Source organism: Schistocerca gregaria, chromosome 3 (genome assembly GCF_023897955.1).
Source record: "Schistocerca gregaria isolate iqSchGreg1 chromosome 3, iqSchGreg1.2, whole genome shotgun sequence".
Lineage (NCBI taxonomy): Eukaryota > Metazoa > Arthropoda > Insecta > Orthoptera > Acrididae > Schistocerca > Schistocerca gregaria.
Window position 1 is genome coordinate 207,524,296 of NC_064922.1, and position 19,837 is coordinate 207,544,132.

At 38.5% G+C, this 19,837-nt stretch overlaps 1 protein-coding gene across 1 annotated transcript in view; it reads left to right on the forward strand.

The window, feature by feature from the left end:
* Nucleotides 1-19,837, forward strand: part of LOC126354261 (methanethiol oxidase-like) — a 157,355-nt gene that overhangs the window by 40,842 nt on the left and 96,676 nt on the right. The window contains exons 4-5 of the mRNA XM_050003781.1: nt 6,583-6,742; nt 18,345-18,488. Of these exons, the coding sequence (XP_049859738.1) occupies nt 6,583-6,742; nt 18,345-18,488 (304 nt within the window). The remainder of the gene's footprint in view (nt 1-6,582; nt 6,743-18,344; nt 18,489-19,837) is intronic.

The window sequence follows — 19,837 nt, forward strand, 5'->3', positions numbered from 1 at the left end:
GAAGTCTCATATCATGGCATCACAACTGAAAAACAGATCAAATTGATATAATAAGCAAAACTACATGAAACTAGAATTTGGCATGAGACACCACAAACCAAATTGAAAATTTTCAAGGCTTATGTTTGAAATGATCGGACTGACCTAAAAATGCAAAGCACTGGGTACTAACCAGTAAAAAGTTCATAATCAGTTAGTTCAAATTTCAAAATCCATAAGGAATAAGTATGTAAATATGCAAACCAATGTGATGTGGGCCTTCAAGTTCCATACAAATATGTTCAAGGCCTATATTTGCGACAATTGGACTGACCTGAACCTACAGGTACTAACCAGTAAGAAAGTTCATTATCAGTTAGTTCAAATATCAAAATCAATAAGCGATAAGTATGCAAGTATGTGCATCAAAATTATGTAGAACTTCAAGTTCCAAATAAACATCATCTACTACCATAAGACAAGCAGAAGTCAGTATTAGGAGCACAAAGGTACAGTGACACAATGAAGCATCAACAATGATTGCAAGTCATGATAAATAAGGAAAATCTTCCAGATAAGCAAAATTATTCATGTTCATACAATAATAAAATGTAGCAAAAATGATTTTGTAGGTGATGTTCAGTCACAATCTAATTATTTCATATCACATTTTAATATGAATGTGTGTTTGAAGATAAATAAATACGTTAATAAGTTGGCGCTTAAATGATTTAATAGGAAAAGCAATCCTGACAAAAGTGATTCAACAAGGGTGATATTGAGCATCAAAGTACTAAAGAATATATATGATGAATGCTAACAACTAATATAGAAAACATGACACGACACACATACTGTATCAAATATAGATAAAAACACAAGCATAATGCAAAGTAGAGTAATACACTTGATGTACTGAAACATAACTTAAACTCCATGCATAATTGGTGTGTCACAGAAATGATTGATGACCAGCCAGAGCATCCAAACAAAAATCTGACTGATGCCTTCATAAGGCCAATCAGCCAATGCATATATCTCATCAAGACTGTGGTCATCTGTAACCCTCCAGCCAAAATCCACTAATAATACTATTCTCACCCTAGGACAACAGCAAGCAAAACACTCCTAAATCATATTAATCAAAAGCTTTCAAAGACAACACCAAATTCATCATAGAACAATCAGATTCATTATAGTCAAGATAAAGTAAATAATAAGTAAATCATTGAAATCAATAGAATATGTGTCATGTATAAACTTCAAATAGCAGGCTAATTGTGTGCAATGTTAGTTATGTCGATTGTCACAAATAGTCTCCATAATAATCATGCTGAACATTCAATCATGTACGTGTGAAGTCTTTCAGATTCACATGACACAGAATAATTGTAAAATCATGAAGATGTGTAGCAAAACCAAATGTTATACATGTGACCAAGGTTATACCATAGTTCCTGCTGATCAACTAGAGTGTTAAGTAGACAAATGTGTGTGTTTATGTGTATTATCCAGTTGGCTATACTTTTCTTCAAAATTCATATTATTCTCAGTTCCTGTCAGTATAAATAAGATGAAATACTATTTTCAAATCAGCAAAGCATTTCATGTACCTAGAATTGATTTAGACCTGTGGCTAGAAACTAAGTGTAAATGGTGTAAATGAAGAATATAGTGCCAAAGAATAAAGATGTTGAAGCAGATACAACATTAGCTGGGGCCCTTGTGCTTGCCAGACACGTAGAACACGCAAAGAGTGTACCCCCCTGGGGTTGATCATACTAAATCTCAGAAAATATGATCAAAGTAGAGTGTATTAAGCAAATTATTGCACCTCACTTCATCAAACACCAATATCATGAATCAAATAGGTAATCAAAGTCTGCATAAATCCAAAGGCTAGAAGTGTGTATGAATATGTGTGTGAATGTAGTACTGATGTATAATGGTGTTGAAAAAGATACTACATTAGCTGTGGCTCTTGTGCTTGCCAGATACATGGTACACAGAGAGAGAGAGAGAGAGTGGGTCAGTAGAGACCTGGCCAGTGATAGCTACACCTGATTCTGTTTAAAGCCTTGACAAATCTCAAGTGACTAGATGTTGGAGCAACATTGAGAAATCTCAGTATAGCTTGCCATAGATGAACTGGAAAGAGATGCAACCATTTCACTTATACAATGTTCTGTTTATTAATTGGAATCCTCCTTTGGTTAGTTCCTCCTCCTTCAAGGCTTCTGTGGTTTTCACTAGTGGTGGATCTTCCGTCTAATAATAGGCAATGTCATCTAAGGCAGTGATGACTGAGATTTAATCCACATTGCTGCCAAAGGATTTCTTCAAAAGCCATCAGTGTCCTTACATTTGCATCTATTTTTGTATACTACTGTGATGTCATACTCTTGAAGTCTCAGTACACACCTTGCCAGTTGACCTGATGGATCCTTCAGGCCTATCAGCCAGCATAGAGAATGGTGATCTGTCACAAGGTGAATAGTTTGCCACATAAATAGAGCTGGAACTCATTGATGGCCCAAACAACTGCAAACACACTCACAAGCTTGTAGAGTAATTCATTACGGACTTTGCTCTGGAAGCATAAGCTATCACTTATTTGGTATATTTCTGAATTTTTACTAGAACTGCACTTTTCCCATAATTGCTTGAGTGTGAAGTTCTGACTTGACATTCTCATCATGCCGTGCTAGAACTGGAGAAGATATTAGCAACCTCTTAAGGAAGGAAAGATTTTTCTTACACCTTGCTCCAGGAACATTTGGTGCCTCCTTGTATTAATCATTGCAAGAGTTGTGCCATGGAGCAGAACTTCCTTATGCATTGTCTTTAGTATGAGCACATTCCCAGAAAATTTCTCTCATCAAGGACATGATAAGGAGTCAGAAAATCTGTGACTGCTCTTATTTTCTCTGGATTGGAATGGACCCATCACCATTAACTATTTGCTCCAAGATTTTTATTTGTTGAGAGATGAAGGGGCACTTTTTTTTATTCAGATGGAGCCCTGTGGTCTGAACACACTTCAATATGGTTGTAAGGCAGCTTAATTGTTCTTCAGATGTCTTCAAAAAAACAGCAGTGTTATCCAGATAGCAGAGACAAGTCATCGATTCAGGGTGCCGAAGCAGATTTTCCATCATATATTCACAGCTGGCTGAAGCATCATATAATCCAAATGGCATAACTCTGAACTCATAAAGGCCATCAGGAGTTATGAGAGTAGTCCTCTCTGGGTAACCATCATCAACCACAGTTTGCCAGTAAACCTGTCTGCATGTTCACAGTTGAGGAGTACTGTCATGCTGTCTAGTGTGTCACCTGTGTACGAAAATGGGTGTACATCTTTCTTCATGATTTAGTTCAGCCATTGGTAGTTGGCACAGAAACACCATGTGCCATGTTTCTTTTTTACTAGGACTGCAAGAGAGGACCAAGGACTCTCTGAAAATTCTGTGATCTTATCTTCTGCATTGTTCAGCCAGTGACACCCTGTGCAAGTGCTGTTTGATTGGTGGGTGATCTTCAGCAATGGTACAGTGTTTTACCATGGGTTGCTTGACCTGACTTTTCTTCACTCCACATTTGAATTAGTCCGAAAATTGCTGCAGAATGGCTAACACTTGCCCATGCTTTTCCTCAGTCAGGTCAGATCTTATGTCCAGTTCAATAGCATCTTCCTCCATTCCATTGTCTGTAGTGGTAGCAGCTCATGATTCTTTGTCAGTGGCATTGAGTTGCCCATGCTGGACTGGCTCAGATGTTCCTATACACATACTGTTAGGGATAAGTTGCCACTGCTAGTGACAGTTAGTTATTTCAAAGTTCCCTTGACCCTCAGTAATGCTGATGATTGTCTCTGGTATGTATATTTCTTATGTGTGCCAGAGTGGCTTTTGGCAGTTGACAAAAGATAAAAAGTGTAACTGAGTGTCAAGCTTGATGATTGGAAGTTTGGTACTTGTCTTGTTATTATGGTGGGATAACAATGTCCTCACCAGTGAACAACTGTTGAGAGTAATCTTTGTGTGCACATTGGAATAGCTTATCCAATCTGGTGCTTCAGTATTCTACAGTCTATGACTGCTTGTGATAGTTGAAATCTTGAGGCTTTGTAGCCATTGAAAGCTCATTACCTCTCTCTGCAGTAGTGTACAATATGTCTACGGCATCCATAATGGAAGCATAACAATATGTTGTATTCTGTCCTCCAAATGTCCATTCTCCTGTGGCAGAGATGTTTGTTGCACCTGGTTTGACATTGGGCTGTCTTTTTCATATGCTGATACCACCTGATGACTTTCCCAGTTGTTGTGACATCCTTTACTAGACGAAACTGTTAAATGCCCTTCTGTAAATCCATTCATCAAATGAGAGATTTTTCTGGCTTCTTTTGTGTGTCATATTCACTATGTGACATAGACCAAAATATTCTGTATGTGTTATTCCCCATAATATAAAGCTCTCTTCTCTAATTGTTCTTGTACTAAGCTGATTTGATGCTGCTTGTCATCAAATATTTTCTTCAGTCTGGCACAGAATTTGTTTCAGCTAATGAGTTGCTCTTCATTTTTCTTGAACCACTGGTGGACTGTACCACCCATGTAAAATTATGTGTTTGCCAAACACATCATGTCATCCCACCTACTTGGTCAAATCCTTTCAGCCCTTTCACTGGGTTCTGACTACCATCTCCAGAAAATACTGATGTATACCTTAAGTGCAGCTGACTTGTTGCTGTTTAGGAATTCATTGGTTTCTTGAATATACAGACCTTGGGAATGATGTACTGCTTGTATTCTAGGTCTGTCTATGTAAGCAACACCTTTTAAGTTGCAAAATTGGAGCCACAGTGATGTAAATGTTTTGAAATATCTGAGGTTTCCACCAAAGAGTGTCATATCATAATCACAGCCATGTTCAAATCTGAAAGCATGGTTGTCAGTGAACTACAATACCTAGCAGTCAAAGCAAGTTTATCGCAAACACCAACATATAGATAGAAGAGAACTCAACTTCTGAGAGGAGCATGTTGCCTATTTATACAAGCATGGAATATTCTAGAATACACAAACATTACAAACATTAGAAATTTCAATATACTCCCAGATATGACAAATATTAAATAATTGCTGATGGTTAGGTTTGAAGTGGTGAACTGATGTACAGCAGCTTGCAGTGCTGGCCTCTATGCCACATTGAGTGCACCACAGCTCATGGCTATACACAAGGCAAGTGGTGGTCGAGAAGGGAATGAGACAGGGCTATAACCTATCCCCACTGTTCTTAAATCTGTACATTGTGTGAGCACTGAATGAAACCAAGTAGAAATTTGGAAAGTGAATTTAGGTTCAGAGAAAAGAAACAAAAACTTTTAAGTTTGCTGATGACACTGTAATTCTATTCAGCAGTTCTGTTCAGCAAATGACTTGGAAGAACAGCTGAACAGAATGGAAAGTGTCTTGAAAAGAAGTTGTAGGATGAAATTCAACAAAAGTGAAACAAGGGTAATGGAATGTAGTCAAATTAAATCATATGAAGCTGAGTGAATTAAATTAGGAAATGAGACACTAAAAGTAGTAGATGTGTTTTGGTATTTGAGCAGCAAAATAACTGATCTTGGCTAAAGTAGAGAGGATATAAAATGCAGACTGGCAATAGCTAGGAAAACATACCTGAAAAGAGGAATTGTGTTAGGAATTTGTCTGAGTGCAGCCTTTTACACCAGGGTTATGTGGACAATAAAGATTCAGACAAAAAGAGAACAGAAGCTTGTGAAATGAAATGTAGTGCCTCAGAAGAGTGCTGAAGATTAAATGGGTAGACTGAGTAACTAAGGAGGAAATGCTGGATTGAATTAAGGAAAAACAAAATGTCTGACCAATTTGACTAAAAGAAGGGATCAGTTAATAGGACACATTCTGAGACATCAAGGAATCATCAGTTTGGTAATGGAGGGAAGTATTGGAGTTAGAATTATGTAGGTAGACCATAGTATGAATACAGTAAGCTTGTTCAAATGAATGTAGATTGCAGTATTTATTTAGAGAGAACAAATTTGCACAGAATAGAGTACGGTGGAGAGCTGCATCAGCCAGTCTTTGGAGAAGGTAATAACAAAAACAACAACAAGATTGTATCTGAAACAGTATTCTAATAATGCAACACACAGTGCACAATTTTTGCTGTAAACAGTTCTAACTGAAACAAGACTGATATGTTGCTGGAATTTCTGACATTATCTTTTTTCAGGGATAACTATAGTCAGATGTGAAAACATTTTGTCCAGAAGTTCAGCAACATTTTCAATCTTGTTTGTGTGCCTGTTAACTGCTCATTACATCAGTTGCTTGTAGGCTGTTGCTATTATTCTTCCCATTACTTATATTTATTCCAACAAAGACTTCCCAGTGTACACATAAAAATTTCTGAACTTGTAAAACCATTGTCGTACAACAATAGTTTAATTTGTGTGCTTCCATTTTGCCTTTCTTCTAAATTTTTTTCTGTTTGACAAGTGTCACATGCTGTTATGTATTGCTGCTTCTGTATGCTATAGTGAACTGACACTATTTATCAATTTTGAAGGTTATAGATCCTCAAGACTTAAGTCAATTAGATGTTACTGCTCTACATACAACACATTGCCTTCCAACTGGAGAAATAATGATATCTACATTGGGTGACAACTATGATGAAGCAAAAGGAAATTTTCTTCTTCTTGATGCTGAGTCTTTTGAAATTAAGAGTGAGTATAGTGAATATAAGACTTATCATCTATTTTAAAACATTATTACAACACTTTGTGAGGAAGCAGGAATGTCTTATACTACACACAGAGGCAGCATTGTCTACTAAAATTTCCAAATCTTTTGACATGATGTATTTAGTAAGCTGAGGTAACAATATTAAGGTATGCTGATACCCAAACATATCAGTTTTTTTAATGAGAATTCCGTGTGTTGTATTTATGTATTTTTTTCTAGAGTGTGGTTCATTGATATATGAGGTAAGGCCAATGGTGTATTGGAGAAAATACTCTTGGCATCCCTGCACGTGCCAATGTTTAATGTGTAGCTTCCAGAAGTTTCATTGTAGTGTGTCTGTTAGTTATTGTTCAGTGGTGTATTGAGTACAATGTTGTGTTGCACAGTTTTTGAACTTCAAGGTGGCAGAGTTGAGAAGCAACGAAACTGCATTAAATTTTGTGTGAAACTTTAGTAAACCTTTAAGAGACACTAAATTATGCAGGAAGCCTACAATGATGAATGCTTAAGCCTTACTCAGTGTTATGAATGAATGGTTCAGATGGTTTAAAATTAGGAGTTGGAAGTTAAAGATGACCCTCATTCATTACGCCCTCTGAAGGATTAATCCATCATGTATTTGTACACAGGGACAAATTGTTGATCAATGGTACTATCATGGCATGTTGTGGTGTGTGTGAGAAAATGTGAGAAGCAAATGGCTGCAAATGTGGCGAGACAATTCATGGCTCTTACATCACAATAACACACCTGCACATTCATCCCTGTTGGTGCATGACTGTAGCCCAAAAAACAAAATCACTGTGCTGCCTCATCCTCTATATCCTCCACACATGACCTTGCAGATTTTGCTTTTATTTCCAAAATTGAAAACTCCAGTGAAAGGACTTTTAGGACAGTGAAAGGATTTGCAATGATGAACAAGATAAAAGAAAATTCATAGAAGGATCCAGCAAGAGGCATACCACAACTGCATCTGGTTGTGGAAATGACATTGGGAGCAGTGTATCAATTTTGGAGGAGAGTATTTTGAAAGATAAGAAGAGTATTTTGAAAGAGTCATCCAAAAGAACAGACACCACATGCATAATTAAGGCAACGCTGGCCAATGATACCTTCAGTGCAGATGCACTCCAGGCTTGAACTCTTACAGGAATTTGTGACATGCTGTGAGTAATGAGGCTAATGAGCAGAGGCACTACATCAGCAGTGTACGTTATAAGTTGAGAATTTGGGTCTGACAGGAGGCATGTAGGGTAGTCCGTGGGGTTGTGGTGACCACAGTGTACAGATGGTGCATCTGCCTAGTCAGCAGGAGACTCAGCTTTGAATCCTGATCTGGCCCAAATTTTTAGCTTACCTCATAATATCAACCAATGCCCACTGGCAGCTAATGTCTTTAACCCCTTAATTTAAAACCTTGAGTTGTCTCATATCTACTATTTTGACAGAACTTAAAATCCTGAATATACTCAGGCAACTTAAGAAAAGACCTCTGAAAAAATAGAACCCTACTTACATCCATTTCAGCACTGGTAGTTACATGTTCAGCTGCTAGAGAGCACCTGGTAGTACATTTGTAGCCTGGCTGTTATGTTTTGGTTGAGAGGGTTGACGCTAGGTATCATCTGTACTGTGTGCAGCTCTGGATACTGCTCAACAAAATGTGTGCTTTCAGACTCTCTCCTGCAATGCTTTCAATGAAGTATGGCTGTAGCAATTCTGAGTTTGATATTGAATTTAGCAGCTCAGAAAGTGGAAAAGAATCTGATGTTACTTCATTAGAGTCTGAAAGTGAAGACATTTTGTCAGTTGACTGACAAGTGCTCACCAGTGGCACAAGATAAATATAATGACTGTGCTTCGGCCAGCTCCTCCAAGATTTGTGGTCTCAGAAAACTGTTGTGAAATATGTGGTTATACTTCATAGCTAGACAGAAATTAAAAAATATCTTCAAGTTTCAGGATATTTTAGTCAAAGTCCAGTGCATATAATGCTATTCATCATAGAATTATTTTCATTAATCAAGAATTCTATTTTTTTCATATAATTTGAAAAAAATTTTAAGTTAAAGGGTTAATTCCTTTGCGATTTGATTCATAGTTGCTGCAGGATGAAAATGGTGTCTGTTCTTTTGGATAAGTCCAAAACAACAGACACCATATACATAATTAAGGCAATGGCAGCCAATTATCCCTTCAGTGCAGATCTACAAAAAGCTCGAATTTGTACAGGAATTGGCGAGATGCCATGAAGAATAAGGCTAACAAACAGTGGCCCTATATCAGTAGTCTGTGGTATAAGCTGAGAAGTTGGGTGTGATGGGAGGTGTGCGAGGATAGTATGTGTGGTTGTGGTGACCATTGTGTCCAGATCTGCTTAGTAAGCAAGGGAGCCACATTCGAATTCAGATCCAGCACAAATTTTCAACTGAGCCCATTGATATCAATCATGCCCACTTGCAGCTAATGTCTTTAATTCCTCTATGCTTCAATGAGAATTTTTTTCCATCAATCTTCTGACTGGTTTGATCAAGTCTGTCACAATTCCTTTCCCGTGCTACCTTTTCCATCTCAGAGTTGCACTTGCAACTTACATCCTAAATTATTTGCTGGATGTATTCCAATCTCTGTCTGGCTCTACAGTTTTTACCCTCTACAGCTGCTTCTAGTACCATGGGAATAGTACCATGGGAAGCTAACAGGTGTCCCGCCATCCAGCCCCTTTTTCTTGTCAGTTGTTTCTGTACATTCCTTTCTTCACTGATTCTGCGGAGAACCTGCTCAGTCCTTAACCTTATCAGTCCCCCTAATTTTCAACATCCTTCTGTAGCACCACATCTCAAGTGCTTCTATTCTGTTCTATTCTAGTTTTATGACAGACCATGTCTCACTGCAATAAATGTGCTTCAAACATACATTCTCAGAAATTTCTTTCTCAAATTAAGGCCTTTGTTTAATAATAGTAGACTCCTCTTGGCCAGGAATGCCCTTTCTGCCAGTGCTAATCTGCCTTTTATGTCCTCCTTACGCCATCTGTCATGGGTTATTTTGCTAGCCAGGGTGGCCGAGCGGCTCTAGGCACTACAGTCTGGAACTGCGGGACCGTTACGGTCGCAGGTTCGAATCCTGCCTCGGGCATGGATGTGTATGATGTCCTTAGGTTAATTAGGATTAGGTAGCTCTAAGTTCTAGGGGACTGATGGCCTCAGAAGTTATGTCCCATAGTGCTCAGAGCCATTTGAACCATTTGAACAATTATTTTGCTGCTTTGGTAGCAGAACTGCTTAACTTCATCTACTTTGTGATTACCAGTTAAGATTTTAAGTTTATTGTTGTTCACATTTCTGCCACTTCTCATTGCTTTCATCTTTCTTTTATTTACTCTCAACCCATATTCCATACTCATTAGACTGACCATTCCATATGTCAGCTCCTGTAATTCTTCTTCACTTTCACTGAGGATAGCAATGTCATCAGTGAATCTTACATTGATATCCTTTCACCCTGAATTTTCATCTCCTCTTCAACCTTTTGTTTATTTACATCATTGCTTCTTTGACATATAGATTGAATAGCAATGGTGAAAGACAACATCCCTGTCTTATACCTTTCTTAATCCTTATTAATGATATGAATATAATAGAGGGGAACATTCCACTTGGGAAAAATATATCTAAAAACAAAGATGTTGTGACTTACCAAACGAAAGTGCTGGCAGCTTGATAGATACACAAACAAACACAAACATACACACAAAATTCAAGCTTTTGCAACCAACGGTTGATTCATCAGGAAAGAGGGAAGGAGAGAGAAAGACGAAAGGATGTGGGTTTTAAGGGAGAGGGTAAGGAGTCATTCCAATCCCGGGAACGGAAAGACTTACCTTAGGGGGAAAAAAGGACAAGTACACACTCGCACACACCCATATCCATCCGCACATACACAGTCACAAGCAGACATTTGTAAACGCAAAGAGTTTGGGCTTATGGGCAGAGATGTCACTCGAGGTGGAAGTACCGAGGCAAAGATGTTGTTGAAAGACAGGTGAAGTGTGAGTGGCGGCAACTTGAAATTAGTGGAGGTTGAGGCCTGGCGGATAACGAGAAGAGAGGATATACTGAAGGGCAATTTCCAATCTCTGGAGTTCTGACAGGTTGGTGTTAGTGAACGGTGTAACACTGTGCCAAGATGTACTGGCCGTGCACCAAGGCATGTTTAGCCACAGGGTGATCCTCATTACCAACAAACACTTTCTGCCTGTGTCCATTCATGCGAATGGACAGTTTGTTGCTAGTCATTCCCACATAGAAAGCTTCACAGTGTAAGCAGGTCAGTTGGTAAATCATGTGGGTGCTTTCACACGTGGCTCTGCCTTTGATCGTGTACACCTTCCGGGTTACAGGACTGGAGTAGGGGGGTGGTGGGAGGGTGCATGGGACAGGTTTTACCGGGGGCAGAGCCAGAGGACTGGGAAGGTGGTGTGGGGATTTCATAGGGATGAACTAAGAGGTTACGAAGGTTAGGTGGATGGCGGAAAGACACTCTTGGTGGAGTGGGGAGGATTTCATGAAGGATGGATCTCGTTTCAGGGCAGGATTTGAGGAAGTCGTATCCCTGCTGGATAGTCACATTCAGAGTCTGATCCAGTCTCGGAAAGTACCCTGTCACAAGTGGGGCACTTTTGGGGTTCTTCTGTGGGAGGTTCTGGGTTTGAGGGGATGAGGAAGTGGTTCTGGTTATTTGCTTCTGTACTAGGTCGGGAGGGTAGTTGCGGGATGCGAAAGCTGTTTTCAGGTTGTTGGTGTAATGGTTTAGGGATTCCGGACTGGAGCAGATTCGTTTGCCACGAAGACCTAAGCTGTAAGGAAGGGACCGTTTGATGTGGAATGGGTGGCAGCTGTTATAATGGAGGTCCTAATGCTTGTTGGTGGGTTTGATGTGGATGGACGTGTGAAGCTGGCCAGGGGACAGATGGAGGAAGGCTTGGGTAACCAAGAAGGCTTCCTCTAAGCGACCCATGAATAGGTTGGCATATGAGGGGGCCATCCTGGTACCCATGGCTGTTCCCTTTAATTGTTGGTTTCCGGGGGTAATAGATTGGGTAAGGATTCCAGGCATTCGAGAAAGTGGTTGGCGTCTTTGATGAAGGATGGGAGACTGCATGTAATGGGTTGAAGGTGATGATCTAGGTTGGCAGAGATACATTCTGTGGGGGCTTGGTAACCAGCTACAATGGGGCGGCCGGGATGATTGGGTTTGTGAATTTTAGGAAGAAGGTAGAAGGTATGGGGGCGGGGTGTCGGTGGGGTCAGGCGGTTGATGGAGTCAGGTTTTGTAGGGGGCCTAAGGTTCTGAGGATTCCTTGAAGCACTGCCTGGACATCAGGAACGGGGATTATCTTGGCAAACTTTGTATGTAGTGTTGTCTGAAAGCTGACGCAGTCCCTCAGCCACATACTCCCGATGATCAAGTACCACAGTCGTGGAACTCTTGTCCACCGGAAGAATGACGCTGGATCGGTCAGCCTTCAGATCACGGATATCCTGGGCTTCAGCAGTGGTGATGTTGGGAGTAGGATGAAGGTTTTTTAAGAAGGATTGAGAGGCAAGACTGGAAGTCAGAAATTCCTGGAAGGTTTGGAGAGGGTGATTTTGAGGAAGAGTAGGTGGGTCCCGCTGTGACGGAGGACAGAACTGTTACAGGCGGGGTTGAATTTGGATAGTGTCTTGGGGAGTTGGATCATTAGGAGTGGGATCAGGATTATTTTTCTTCATGGCAAAGTGATATTTCCAGCAGAGAGTACGAGTGTAGGACAGTAAATCTTTGATGAGGGCTGTTTGGTTGAATCTGGGAGTCGGGCTGAAGGTGAGGCCTTTGGATAGGACTGAGGTTTCGGATTGGGAGAGAGGTTTAGAGGAAAGATTAACTACTGAATTAGTGTGTTGTGGTTCCAGATTGTGTTGATTGGAATTTTGAGGCTTTGGGGGGGAGTGGAGCTGGAAGTGGGACATTGAGTAGAGGGGAGAGACTGGGTCTGTGTGCAATAAGAGGAGGTTGAGGTTTCCTGGAAATGTTGTGGAGGTTGAGTGAGTTGCCTTTCCAGAGGTGGGAAACCAGGAGATTGGATAGTTTTTTGAGGTGAAGGGTGGCATGCTGTTCTAATTTGCTGCCGCTCACACCTCACCTGTCTTTCAACAACATCTTTGCCTCTGTACTTCTGCCTCGACTGATATCTCTGCCCAAAAGCCCAAACTCTTTGCGTTTACAGATATCTTCTTGTGGCTGTGTATGTGCGGATGGATATGTGTGTGTGTGCGAGTGTATACCTGTCCTTTTTTCTCCCTAAGGTAAGTCTTTCCGCTCCCGGGATTGGTATGACTCCTTACCCTCTCCCTTAAATCTCCACATCCTTTCGTCTTTCCCTCTCCTTCTCCTGATGAAGCAACCTTTGGTTGCGAAAGCTTGAATTTTGTGTGTATGTTTGTGTTTGTTTGTGTATCTACCAACCTGCCAGTGCTTTCGTTTGGTAAGTCAAATCATCTTTGTTTTTAGATATATTTCTTAATCCTTGATTAGATTACATTCTGTTTCCTTTCCATAGACCCAAAAGATGAGCTGATTCTCCTGGATGTGGAACACGTCAGAAAGTATAACATAAAAAACATGAAAACATTTTAATGTAATACTTACTACCCTGGCCATTTGTCAGGAGATTGTCAGAATAGGAGAATACATTACAATAAACTGGAACTGCCAATATATACAGAATTAATACATTGTCAGGATGAAACATTGTAGTGCAATTTGAATAAACTTACCATACACAAAATACCTAATCTTGACTGTTGTGACCAAGTACTGTCAAAACTGAAATCTAATAGGCATTTTTACTTAAGCTGCTTCAACAGTCACTGTTAAGATATTCGTCTGTAGACTAGAAGGAGTTCCCTATCAAAAAGTCTTTCAAACTTTGTTTTATCTGAAACCAAGTATTTAATGGTTGTTGGTAATTTATCAAAAATGTGTGTTCCTTCATAATGGACCCTTTTTGAACTGAATTAAGTAATTTTATATCTTTATGTAAATTGTTCTTAGTCCTAGTATTGATATTAGGTATTGAGATATTGGTTAGAAATAGAGATATATTATTCACAACAAATTTCATTAAGGAACAAAAATACTGGGAAGCAGTGGTTAGAATACAAAGTTTCTTGAACAGGTTTCTACATGATGTTCTTGAATATACACAAGGAATGATTATTATTACATGCTTTTGTATGCTAAAAACTTTTACTCAGTTTGATGAGTCACCACAGAATATGATCCTACATGACATAATAGAATGAAAGTAAACAAAGTATGCAACTTTTTTATATTCATATCTCATACATCTGACATCATTCTTAATGCAAATACAGACTTGTTAGACACTTATGCAATTCTGTGTAATGCCCTTCCCAACTGAATTTATTATCAAGTTGTAATTCCACAAATTTCACACTGTCAGCCTCTTCGATCTGCATGTGTTCATATGTTACACACATGTTGGAAGGAAATCTCTTACAAGTCCTGAACTGTGTATAGTAGGTCGTTTGAAAGTTTAATGACAGTGAATTAGCTTTAAACCATTTAGTAATGTCAGTGAAAATTTGATTAGGAACCATTTCTAAATCTGTAGTTGCCTTGCTACTTAATGTAATGTATCATCTTTAAACAAAACACATTTAGCATCTGGCTATGTAATAGACAAGAGATAATTAAAGTACACAAGAAAAAGCAATGGATCTCAGATGGAACATTGATGACACCACATATAGTTAATTCCCAATGAGATGAAGGCTGACTGCTTGTTCCACAGGTATTTTGCAACAACAACCTTTGTTTCCTAATAGGTAAGATTCAAACCATTTCGCAGCACTGCCAGTGATTCCACACTATTCTAATTTACTTAAGAGAATGCTGTGATTCACACAGTCAATGGCTTTTGACAGGTCGCAGAAAATGTTAATTTGTTATCTAATGAATCAAATACACTCTCACCATACATGTAAATAGCTTTCTCTATATTAAAACCCTTAAAGAACCCAAACTGTGACTTGGACAATATATTATTTGTGGTAAGATGCTTAAGAAGATGCTTGAACACATCTTATCAAATATTTTTGAAAATAAAAAAAAAAAAAAACAAAAAAAAAAAAAAAACAACAAAAGTGAAATTGGTCAATAGTTTGATGGTACCTCTTTATCCCCTTTCTTGTAAAGAAGTTTAACTTCAGCATATTTTAGGTAGTCTGTAAACATTACACTGATAAAAGACTGATTATACAAATAACAAGATAGAACACAACTTGCAAGAGCACTCTTTGCTTAACTTCATTGACCTGTTATCACAACTACTAGAATACTTTGATTTTAAGATTTTTATGATGGACACTATTTCTTTGGGAGATGTGAGTGTCAATTTCATTTTACTGAAGTTATTTGCAAAGACCAGTCTCAGCTACTGTGTTGCACTGTTTACTAAAACTGAAAACTCTAAGCTGTCAGTAAGAGAAACAAAGTACTTGTTTAAGAGGTTTGCAACACTACATGCACTTGTTACCACTATCTCATTTATTTTTAGAGTGGACTGTTCCTCTTCCTTTTTGGTCCCACCTGTCTCTGTCTTCACTATATCTCATATGGTTTTTGTATTTTATTGCCTGAGGTAATTATCTTTCTCTCATTAAAAAGCTGCTTAGATTTATGGATTATTTGCTTCAGTATTTTGTAGTATTCTTTGTAATGTTATAGTGGCTATAACATCAGATAACTTCAAGTGTACATCTTCATTCCTTAGTACCTCTACATCCCATTTCTTTACACATTGATTCTTCCTGTCTAGTCTCTTAAACTTCAGCCTACTCTTCATCATTATCAGATTGTGATCTGAGTCCATATCTGCCACTGGTATGTCTTAAGGTCCAATATTTGATTTTCAACTCTCTGCCTGACTGTGATGTAATCTAGCTCCTAAGTATACTTTCTCCTTATGATTCTTGAACAGAGTATTTGCTATTATTAACTAAAACTGTTTATCTGGTGCAATTCTAATGAGAACAGCTATATCATTGAACTGTTCACAGTAAGTTGCTCATTGTCATACCCTCCTCAGCAAATCCTTCTTCCGTTATACCATTTTCTGCTGCAGTTGATATTACCGTATACTCATCTGATCCGAAATCCTTGGATTCTTTTCAGTCACTTCACTGATGCCTGCTGTATCTAGGCTGAGCCATGGCATCTTCCTTTTCATATTTTCTAGCTTCTCTACCATGTTCAACCTTCTGATATATGATGCCCTGACTCATAGAACATTATCCTTTTGTTGGTCATTCAATCTTTTTTCTCATGGTCACTTCCCCCTTGGCAGTCCTTACACAGAAATTTGAATGGGGGATTAATCTGGAATCTTCTGTGAGTGGAGAGATCATCATGACACTTTTTCAATTACAGGCAATATGTCCTGTGGATACATGTTACGTGTCTTTATAACAGTAGCTTCTGTTGCATTCTTCATCCCCTTGCCACTGATCATTGCTGATGTGATTCTTCCACCTTTTAGGGCAAGGAATGCGCTGAACCTCTGTCCACTCCTCCACCATCTTTGACAAAGCCATTGGTAAATGAGGGTTACTTCTTATGCAGGAAGTCTTTGCTCGCCACTGCTGATGATTCTTTATAAAAAAAATTTTAACGGTAGTAGTGTTGAAACACAAGACTGAGGGCACTTTGGTTAATAATCAAAGATGCTACAGCTATACCATATGTGAGAACTACAGGCTCATTGAGGTAATGGCTAAAAACAATTAAAATTTATTTCATGCTCTTAAAACTTTCAGAAGCCATCATGGTCTAGTAGGTAGACACTAAACTCTAGTCCTGGAGGTGACACATTCAAGTCAGGTATGAATAGAGATTTTTTCCTTGTTCCAGTGCCACCAGGATGGCCACAGGTCCATGATTCAATTGAGTACCAGGGACTTTCCTGAGGGTAAAGTGTGGCTGGTGCAATGGGCTCATCATCACCTCTCTCCAAGTGCACCCAATCTGCAGTCAGGCCAGGGTTGTACACCACAGACATCTTTTTTAAAAATATTTTTAAATGTCAGTTGGTTATTATTGTACATCGGCAATAAATTCAAATTAAGAAGACAAGCACCACAAACCAACTTCATCCAGTATTTTTATTCTAATTCTAAGGTTTCTGGTGTGATTAAAGGAACTATTCTCACAAATTTGTAGGTTGTCTCCTTTGTATAGAGTTTAGTATATTTCCATTGTGTAAGTACTACTTCTATAAATCTTCATACATATGCCACTTGGCTATGTGGCCAAAATATATATAGCATTTGTAAGTTTAGAAAAAGGTTTCAACGATATTAACTGGAATACGCTCTTAGAAATTCTGATATTATCGGGTACAAAATATGGAGAGTGAATGGCAATCTGCAACTTGTACAGAATTCAAACAGCAGTTATAAAAGTTAAAGATCATTAAGGCAGGTGGAAACTGAGAATTGAGTAAACAATACAGGGAGTTGATAAACGCAAGGAGAAATTTGGTATAAGAATTAAAATTCAAGGCGAGTAAATAAAATATTTAAAAGGAATGTTCAGTTTCACCCAGCATAACTGATGACAAAATGATTCATGAGAGTATGAGTGATTCTTGGACTCCAACAGTCACACCATTTCAGCAACCAGTCGTATTTATATTATCAGGTCTGCTGATGAACTGACTGCCTTATTGGGCATACAATATATATCTTCCTCTCTACCTCCACTCCACCCCTAAAGCTTGAAGGTGAGTGGAAGAGATGAGAAATAAAGTTGCTGATGTTTAATGATGACAGTGCTAGTCACCCAAAACTCCAACACAATTGATGCATACATACTTTCTGCAGCCTCTGCTGCCATCCTGTAGCATTTCCATTCTTGCTACCATTTCATATAGGTTTCTGTTTGACACTTTAAATTGTCATAGTTCTGAACAAGATGGCCAATTTGTATTACACTTTACCATCCAGGTCCTGTAGAGTTGTCTTAAGACCCTAAAATTGTTGTATGTTATTTTTATTGAAACGACCTGAAAGAATAATTGATGATCCAAGAGTTAATCTGATATGATTATGGGCTGGTAGTGACTTTATGTACAACATGGTAATGACACTTTTAAAACTTTTTTTTACCAGTAGACTTTGATTGACATTCTTTTCTAAAGGGACCTTTAGTACACAAAATATTTCTGAAAAGTTTGGCAGACAGAGCTGAAAAGCAACTTTAAGAAATCCATCTCTTAATTCTTTCTAATTGTCTACATGTCCACTTAAGTAGTTCATATAGTTCATCCTTCTGAGCAATCTGCTCATGAAATGTAATGAGATGAATAGCTTTATGAGTAAATTGTTCATTTCTCTTAAACCAACAGCTATTTTGATTGCACAGTAAGTACCATTTTATGTACAAATCTCTCTGATCTCCTTTACTATGATCAATAATACCAGACTGTAAATTTAACTAAGTTTACTTTGGTTTCAGAACTGTGGGCTAGTAAAGAGGATGAAACACCATTTGGTTATGATTTCTGGTATCAACCATTCCATGATATATTGGTTTCATCAGAATGGGCAGCACCAAAAGCATTCAAATATGGATTTAAACCCGAAGATGGAATGAATCCAGGTAAGCCGATTGAGAAAACTAGTCTTCATATGTCATTTCATAACTGGCATTGTTGATACATTGTTAAATGTATCTATTTCAGCAATGATGTAAATAAAATAGAAAGAAACTTCCACATGGGAAAGATATATTAAAAACAAAGATTCCAAGACTTACCAAGCTGGGAGAAGTACCGAAACAGCTGTACTGGAATACACTAAAGAAACAATCAGGAAATTGTAAGAGGGAAAAAGTGTAGTCAGGATAAATCTAGATCTGTCAAAAGCCTTTGACACTGTTGATCAAGCAGACTTTTGGTAGAGCTTGAAGTTATAGGTTCAAATGGTTCAAATGGCTCAGAGCACTATGGGACTTAACTTCTAAGGTCATCAGTCTCCTAGAACTTAGAACTACTTAAACCCAACTAACCTAAGGACATCTCACACATTCATGCCCGTGGCAGGATTCGAACGCGCGACCGTAGTGGCCACGTGGTTCCAGACTGTACTGCCTAGAACTGCTCGGCCACCCCAGCCGGCTGAAGCTATAGGTATCAGAGGACTGGTAAAAAGTGGTTTGAGTCATATCTGGATAAGAGGATGCAGGTGGTTGAAATTACAGCACCAAATATTAACCAAAAAAAAGATCAGATCCGAGGGAGGTCACAGTAGGAGTACCCCAAGGAAGTGTATTAGGCCCCTTGCTGTTTCTCATTTACATCAATGATATTCAGGTGTCAGAGAGAAAAACTAGAATCATGTTATTTGCTGATGATACTAGTTTAATAGTTAGTGATATGAAGCAGTCATTGCACAGTACTGTGGACCATGTCCTACAAGATATACAAAAATAGTTTAGTGCAAACAAGCTAACACTGAATGCAAAAAGACTAATTATGTGCAATATGAAGAAAATAAGTGAACATGATGACGTAAATCCCACCATGGAGGGCAAGGAACTTGAAAGAGTACTGTGCACAAAATTCCTGGGTATGCACATTGATGAGAAGATAAACTGGAAGGACCATGTGGTGAGCTTAGCACTAGAAGTAGATTCAACATTTTGTACTTTCCAGGTGTACCGGTATGAAAAGATACAAATGTGTCGATAGGGAACATTTTTTGTGAACAAGCCATAATTTTATTTTGTTTCATTGGTATGACATCTGTCAAAGATATTTAGTATACATCAAGTCATCTTGTCCAGCTCAAGGAATATTTTTTTAATTTTTTGGCCGATTGTATTTTCAATTTGCTTGAAAGAGGGGCTGGCATAGGGTTATTCTTTAAGTGACTAGTAAGGTTTTTGACAGAATTTGTGAAGAAGGAGTTAAATTCATGGACCATTTCTTTTTTGTTAGTAATCAGTCT